The following is an 8,484-nucleotide window of genomic DNA, read 5'->3' as shown; positions in this document are numbered from 1 at the left end:
CTGAATCAGCAATGGCAGGAGAGAATATTTCAGTGGTACAAACAAGTCAAAACCAGTGACTTCTACACAGACTGAGATGGTTTTGCACACAGGCAGACCCCCAGGTAACGTCTGCAGGGTCCCTGTACAGTCCTTGGGAAGCGCACACTGAAAGAAAAGGTACAGTTGAGGTTACTACAATGTTCAAGGCAAAGCAAGTAATTCCACCACAACTGAAAGAGCACATTCAGAAATCCACAGCAAGGAGACCACAGAATTAGGTCACCCAACTGATTCAAGCTGCAACCTGCTCATAAATACGAGTCTGACCCAGACAAGCCTCTCTTATCTAACTGTTTCACAGGTGAAAGTAAACATCTGAGTTAGTAGGATGCAATTTGCTTGTGGTAGGAAAAAGCAACTGCTTTAATAAACAGGAGCAGAAGTCTGTACGATAGAGCACCCACAAATCCAGAACCTCCACAACAGCTGTATGAAAAGTCATATTAACACCTAAACTCTAACCTTCTCAGCCACAACCTGGAGGACACTTGTACCATTTGTTTGGGTCGGTTAGGATGGTTCCTAACCTTCAACGAAAAATACAGACAGCAATTAATAAAAAAACCCACTCAGCCATCATGAGAATTAAAACTTTTATTAGTGTATTCACATATTAGGCAAATGCAACACGCATGAAGCTTATTTCTTAGGTTCACAAGTTCTACCAATACATTAGTCTACTGGTAAAACTAGCACAAACTGGTAACTGCTTTGCCAATTTTTGAAAGGTGTCTGGCCCACTTTTTCAAGGCTTGATTTTTGGTATTGCTTCTATGTCATTATGGCATAAAAATATCCATCACTATCATCAATTTATTCAAGTGATTAAAAGCTGTAACACTGGCCACATTTTTGTTCTCAAAGCTAAGTTATCACTAGCTGCACTTACAAAGTACAGTACTAGTGTAATGGATGAAACAATGGGAAAAACAGACAAAGGCAATCCTGCTACTGCCACGATAACAAAAGAATGACAGACAGCTAGATCACAAGATTGTTAGTAAGATGTGTATTTTTCAAGTTCATAATAACCCTTCTATACAGTTTCCCATCCCATCCCCAGCCCAGACTTATTTGTAGAATATATTTCAGAATATTTTTTAATATGGTGCTGCTGTAGTGTCCAAAGGTTCACAATAACATGCACTGTCATGAAGAACCTAGAAAGTCCTCCTTCGCTGGTCATACCTCAGCAACCACTATCCTAGAGGTTTTGCAGAAGCAACTACTTTTAATAACAAGGCCCATTATGACATAATGAATGCTTGTGATCTGGTGTGTAAGTAAGCTACACAAAGCCACTCAGATCAGAAATTTAAATTCTGTTACTGAAATACGTTAAGAAGCTGCATCTATTTAAAAACCTAAATAAAAGAGTCTAGTTTACCCTGGGAAAGGATTTTTCAAAGGTATTTGGCTCCAGAAACTAAACCCCATTATTTTTAGTGACATCTGTTCAATGAAAACATACATATGTAGGGGGTAAGCCAATAACCTTGTGTACTTAATCCATGATCAAATGCTATGGTAAGTTCTCACTCCATGAGAAAAAACCCCACTGATTTCAATGATTTAAGGTACAAAGAGTCCCAAATTACAACACTGTCAGCAATAGTGCTGGCACTAGATGCATCAACTCAGGTGGGTAGGGAAAAGTAGACTCCCAGTGTAATGGATACTTGGAATTTACAATATGAATTCATTTTAGGCCCCATTAAGTATATAAAGTGTCTTAAGATTTCACAGAGGAATCTCAAGACATTTCTTTCCCTTCCAATGGAGGGATTTTCTTTTTCTTTAAGAAGGCAGCAAAAAGTTAAGCTTTTCTACAAGGAAAGTCTGCTTTTTATGTTTAGGACTACTCAAAAAACCTGCTTATATAAAAAAATATAAAAGAATAAGGGAGTAGAGTCTTGGAATCTTATGAGATATTTGCCCCAATCAAAAAACCAAACGACTATTTATGGGAATAAAATGTAGAACAGCACAATACTGTGATATTTGAGATCATGATACATTATCTGTACGTATACTTAGCTATTCATGTTATTGATAAACCATTAGGACACTCATTTATATACCCAATAAAAACACCATTAAAGAATCTTTAAAATTGTCGCTTCTTTCTGAAGAAGGCTTTTCTATACACTAAATTTTCATCTAGTATCAGAGTATAGGAAACAGAATCCACAAGGTGCTTTAACTGATGAGACCTCAAGTGCTGTTTTTCTTTTTTTTTCTTTCCTTTTTTTTTTTTTTAACCTTTTTTTTTTTTTCCATTTTTTAAAAACCTTTTTTGGATAGTAAACAGTTCATGGGGACCACACACAAATACTACGACAGAGGAGCTGTTATATTAAGTCTGTTGTTTGGACTCGATGTTTAGCCCACTGGTGAGGAAGGAGAAAGATTTAGGACATGCTGGAGCAGCGAACTGAAGGGGAGCCCATCTGAGTCAGTACTTTGTCCAGCCACTGTAGAGGTCCATTCAGATGAAGTTCAATCCAGCAAGGAGTGCTTGTAACCGTTTGGCGCCTAGAAAACAAAGAAATAGGGAAGTGGGAAGTCAGAAAGCAGCTGTGGCTGCCATAAAATTCTCCACCGTGTGATCGAGTATGTTTCCACACATATCTACTACACAGAAAGATAACAACCTGCAACCGTTATCAAAACTGTTACTAAACTTTTTTCAGTCTTTGAAGAAAAAAAAACAAAAACAACAAAAAACCTCCAAAATTCCAAAACACTCCCACATCTGTAAGACACATCAATAATTACATGCTTGTCCTAATACATCAAGAACACTCCACTCTGGAGAATAACAGCAGTATTTGCTTCCAGGGCCACAACAAGAGCCTTACTTGTAAAAAGAAATTCAGACAGAATTGTCCAGCTGATGCAGTGTTCACATCACAGATACCCGTGTGCAGCTGTATCTCAACCTTCAGAGAGTCTGCATGCATAAATGGGTTTGAATTCTATAGACAACTACTGAGAAATATGGAATAGAAACCCTTGGTTCTGCGCTGTCAGCGTGGCCAAAGACCACAGTGCTGTGGTGATCATAAGGTCTGGCTTTTTGGAGCAAATGGCACAATAAATGTATAGGAAACTGGGAGATGTTGTCAGAAACATGACATCAAAACACGGTGTGTGGTTATCCTGTGCTAAGTGATGGTATCTCAAAGGAACACCAAACCTTATCTCTGATTTCCTGTGATCTTACACTTCTACATGTGTTTTGTACTGTAACATCCTCACACAAACAATTTAAGTAAAAATTACATTTCCCTTGTCTTCTGCACTAACTTGCCTATAATTTTCCACATAGAAGCCCTTAATAAGACACCATGTAGCAAGAGTCAGTAAAGCTGAAGGACTGACAACCATAAAAACTTCATTCACTCTCCCATATATCTTTGCTTCAGAGACCTGTTATTCAAAAATCTTCCTTCTCATCTCCAAAGTAAAGAAATCAGAACTGGACATAGTCTGCCTGAAAAATCCTGTTATTTCACTGTACCCACTCCAGGCATGGGAGTTTTCCCTAGCTAGACTGGCAAGACTACTGTTGCTAAGCCAGTTTTTCCTAGTAATTCCAGCTATCCCAAGATTCAAAGGCAGCAGATTAGTCAGACACAAACCCAGCCCCTTCAGTTTTACTGTTGGCACTGCAGCCCTTCGCTTTAAGGAAAGCTGTTTATATAAACAGAGGAACTGAAAAGGCAGAAAGATTAAACCAGGGAGAAGATCGATTTCAAAAGTTTCACATTTTCTAGGAGAAGACAGTAGCTGAGGACTGTGCTCTCTCAGCACTCAACAAAACAGTTATCTTAGCCCCAAATGCCTATGCGTCAGAACAAAGTGATACAACAGAAAAACAACCTAAACCACAGGAAATATAATTCCATTTAGTCTTGAATCCTCTCCCAAAGAAGGAAGTTCATTATTCCACTGCTGTCAACTCCCCTATGATGTGTTTCACAACACACTTCCTCAAAATTTTATAACTGGTTCTGTTCAACAGCCCTGGCTTTGCACTACACTGGCAAAAATTGATAAAATAGTGACAGTCTCTGAGCAACCATCTCAAAGTTAAAAACTCAGCCTCTCATACTCATGGATTTCCAGTTCATTTATCAATAATTACACCTCTACTGAACTTTCTTCAGAAGATGATGTTAGACCTGGACAATTCCTGTGCTACTGTGAACATCTGAACTTCTACCATCCTCAATTCAAACCAACATTTAACAAGCCAAAAGCTGTAAGCTATTTTGCCTACCAAGCTTATAAAATGTATCAGCTTGCCATACCCGCACGTTTATGCACATATGCCTAAAGTGCAAGTAATGCTTTGGTTCTGCCCAAGCCTGTTCTATGAGAAATGTTTTTTCATATAATAATGAAACACGGAAGTTTTAACAAGAATGATGGGTTTTTACAGTGCTTACCTGGTCCGTTTTGACAAGTCAGACTACATTCATTTAAATTCATGGTTGTGTTTGCCAGAGCCACCTCTTCTTGCTTTAATCCCAACTCAGCATAATTTACAAGTTTTGTGCATCAATAATTTATTAGCATCATCTTAAACAGAGATGCAAAGAAACTAGTTCAGCATTATGTTAGTAATCAGTTTCTGTGCTATTCTGGCAATGTTTCCACTGCAGCTTTTTCAATCCTATGGTGTATGAACAGTTTATAGGCTAATAACCAACATTCTCCCTCCTTTGAAACAACTTGACCAAAAGTTCTAACCCAGCACTTACACTCCATTCACTTCAAGCTGCCTCCATGTAATGTGACTGATTAAGCCTTTCTTCTATTCAGATTAGAATGCTGTATTTAATTATGCCTAAGTGTATACATACTCCTTCAGAGCCAAACCCAATAGCTCTTTAAACCCGAGCCAGATTTTTTCTTGTGCACCTCTTCCTAACACAGAGGTACCAATTTATTCCATTACTCAAATTTCTCATTTCATCTAATTAGACTATTACAAAATTGGCTTCATTTAGCTGAGAAACCTCCCCCCCACACTGACACTAATGTATACATGTACGTACTTCAAGAGCAGATAAAGCAATCAAACCCCCCAGATTCAGTGGAAACTATATGCCATTATTCAACTTCAGAAAGGATATAGATTAAAAAAAAAAATCATTATGTATTGTATTAGGATATTGATATGTCAGACTTCATTCTTTCAGTGGACAATTTCTAGAGAGGTTTAAGGGATTTGTTTAAAACCACATCTCTAGCTCTCCAAAATAATGAAATCTTTGAAACTGCTCTGTTAGAAGTCAATTACTTTTCTTCCTGAATTCCCATACTACATTAAAAACAGGCACTGTCCTCAACTACAGCTCTCAGTTTGTGCTAATAGAGAATACAATTGGAATCTATTCAAAAGCATCTAAAATGCTATTTTTCCCACTCAAAGGACTGTTTTTAGAAGTTTTACTACACAAACACAGTCGTCTTACTCCTGCAAAGTTTTTTCCACTACAAGTTCCAAAATATTTGCCACCCCTGAAGTGCGTGCTCTCCAGTAATTTCATTCTGCAGGAGGCACTCCCAGTGACTCCAAGTCTTCCCGTTGGGTACCATCAAACCCCATCCCGCACCACAACCTAAGGAACTCACACTACACTCAGAACAGACTGATTGTATGTTCAAATGTCGAAATGACTGTATGTCTAACAATCAGCAAATAATCTCACAGCACAAGCTGTGAAACTTCTAGGTCTTGTCAGAGATTTCACCATAACATGCAAGCCAGCAGGACTGAGCAAGGGAACAGAACTTTGACGACATTCCTTGCTCAACAGTTGGCTTCAGTGCAGCACTAAAATCAGTTTATGGACTTCATAACTTAGCAGTTCCATAGATGAGGAGGAGAAAAAGGAAAATATGGGTTCAATCTGCAGACAGCATACTCACAATAGCACTGAGAAGCCTCTGTGTATGGCTTTCAAGTCAGACAGAAATACTTTGTTAGTGAAAGAACAAAAATTATTAACTCTAAAAGAAAAGAGGTCTTTCTCTTACCTGTACTCAGCCCCCCATCCTTTAACAAAGCTCATTCTTATGGTACACATTCTAGTAAGCTGATAAACTGCTTCAAAGCCCTGATTCACAGACTGAGCCAGAAGAGCAGCGAATTCTTGGTTATTAAAGATTTTTAGATTGCATCCTATGAAGAAAAAAAAAGTCAAAAAAAGGTGCAGTCAGTGAACATTTGTGTTTGCTACACAGAAGCCCAAAACTATGCAGAAATTACAAAAAGGAAAGCAAATGTCGTCCAGCGAATACCTTCACTGGGTATTTTCCCACAAGACCTTTGTGAGGCTACTAACCTGGTGGAATTTTGCACACAGTTGCAGGATGCCAGCCATATCTTTGATTACAGTTGGGGCTCTGAACAAAAATCGCACTATCACTTAGGCACTCAGCAAAAACTTCTCCACCAATGTAATAGAGACGCACTCCCCTCCCTGTAGCAAAAGTCACAGGTACTCTAGTTATGATATGACCCAAGCAGATTAGGAAACAAGGGAGTATTTTTTTTCAGAGAAGGCCAAGTTTTTTCCTCACAACAGAAACAGAAATCAATTATCCACAGGACCTCACTGCTGTGTTGACAGCTGTAGAAGGAGCAGAACACAATTAACTTGCGTTTTTCTCCCACGAACGCACAATATTTGGAGGAGAAGAAGAATAAATTTGGTCAAAAGCAGGACAGAATTTTCTACCCATATGATGGCTTGTAATCAAATCCAAGCTCAGAAGCAGTGTTCATTAAAACAGAATTAAAACTTGTGCTAATATTAAAGCATTGTATGTGACGCAGGACAGGCCACTGTGGTGTAAAAGGAAAACACAAGTACACCACTTCAACACTCTCTGCTTACATGCACCCACACCATTTCACAACCCACTGCATATCCCTGTCTTGCTTTATCAAAAACAACAGAACTTCATTTAGCCCTATTACAAAAAAATAACCATAAGATATCATATTGTCCGCTTTTAAATTCTTATTTTGTTCTCTTTCTGAGATAGGAAAACAGATCTGTGTAGGTTATTTGCAGCAGAAGGCAAATAATGTGCAATTGATTTCCCAAAGAAAACTATTTATAATTAACAGATCCTTTAAAGGCCACGGTTTCCATTCCCCTTTTTTCTTTAAAACAATTCTTCAACAAAATGTGAGCTGCTCCATTAAAGAGTGAGAGCTCATTACATTTTTGGTTTTCCTCGCCACTGATCATTTTGACCAGTCATCAGCACAGGCACAGTCTAGGTTTCTGCACATCTAAAATCTTATTAGACAAGTATTTGGATTTGGCATTTGGACTTGGCACATGGGGAGTCAAAAGGTTCTACTAAAGAGGTTGAAATTTTACTGAAAGTGAAAAACACAAAAGATTTTGTGAATGTTGCTAATAAAAGAATCCATGAAAAAAAAAAAAGACAGTTTACCGAAGAACTTAAAGCCAAGACAGTGCATTGTGGAAAACAACATTCTTTGATTAACCAGTGTGTTATTTCAATGGTAGCTTTTCCCATTTCAGAGAAGAATTCAAGAAGTACTACCAATATCCATTCTGCATTTTATAAACCAGAATAAACTAAGCAACATGTTAATATTTGTATTTAAAGCTTCGATTTCAATTATAAGCAACTCTTACTATAAACGCTGCCCAGGACAAAGAGGTCCAACAAGGAGCCTGAAAGGCAAAAACCTGACTCGTGGGATGCTTTGGTGCACCATCTTTTTCCACAAGGCAAGAACAGCAACACGAGGAACAGAAATCTCACACAGCTGAGTGGCTTCCTCCTGTGCTGCCTGATGCCTGACAGCTTTGTGACAGCTGCTGCCACCAGGTTAGGGGCTACTGATTGAGGAAAGGCAGCTCCTTTCAGCTCCAGCCATTGCAACATCTCCTCCCAATTCCAACCGGCTTTGGTAGCAGAAGCTGCTACATTTCTCCCTGATTTTAGAAGTTGTGAGCTCTGTGTCTTTCCACTTTTGTCCTTAGCTAGAGAGGCCAAACTTTCCTTGGCAAGCCCTGAGAGGGAATGTTGACGTCTGGCGGCACAAGGGTGAAAGGAACCCAACACACATCCTACCTGGATCATTCCAGATAAATTAGCCGACAAAATGAAATTAGATAGTTAAAAGATCAGAGATCTTCACCTATATGTCGTCTTGTCATTTCCACCGTAGCATTTCTGTTTACATTGGAAAGCAGACCTAGACAAAATCGCTCAGAATTTGATGGATCTGTAAAGCCATCTACGGTCAGGGAAGGCTGAGACGCGTGGAAGGTTTCTCCCACTCTTTGATTCAATTCATAATATGCTATTGAACACCAAAATGCAGGCTCCGAGTAAGTAACTGGTTGCAAGTCTAAAACAAACAAAAAAAAAATTTTT

At 38.7% G+C, this 8,484-nt stretch overlaps 1 protein-coding gene across 5 annotated transcripts in view; it reads right to left on the bottom strand.

The window, feature by feature from the left end:
- Nucleotides 1-618: 618 nt before the first annotated feature.
- SMAD2 (SMAD family member 2) overlaps nt 619-8,484 on the bottom strand; it is a 49,572-nt gene continuing 41,706 nt past the window's right edge. For 3 of the 5 annotated variants that reach the window (XM_051803721.1, XM_051803720.1, XM_051803722.1), the window contains 4 exons: nt 8,246-8,458; nt 6,402-6,539; nt 6,094-6,238; nt 619-2,577 (listed from right to left, as the gene is read on the bottom strand). In XM_051803721.1, the coding sequence (XP_051659681.1) occupies nt 2,454-2,577; nt 6,094-6,238; nt 6,402-6,539; nt 8,246-8,458 (620 nt within the window). In that variant the 3' untranslated portion in view covers nt 619-2,453. The remainder of the gene's footprint in view (nt 2,578-6,093; nt 6,239-6,401; nt 6,540-8,245; nt 8,459-8,484) is intronic. The other 2 variants (XM_051803723.1, XM_051803724.1) reach the window with 1 other exon arrangement.

The sequence above is a fragment of the Manacus candei genome, unplaced genomic scaffold (genome assembly GCF_025592945.1).
Source record: "Manacus candei isolate 608988 ecotype Guabito, Panama unplaced genomic scaffold, ASM2559294v1 h1tg000059l, whole genome shotgun sequence".
Lineage (NCBI taxonomy): Eukaryota > Metazoa > Chordata > Aves > Passeriformes > Pipridae > Manacus > Manacus candei.
Note: the sequence above shows the minus strand (reverse complement) of the source record. Positions and strands in the feature narration are given on the sequence as shown.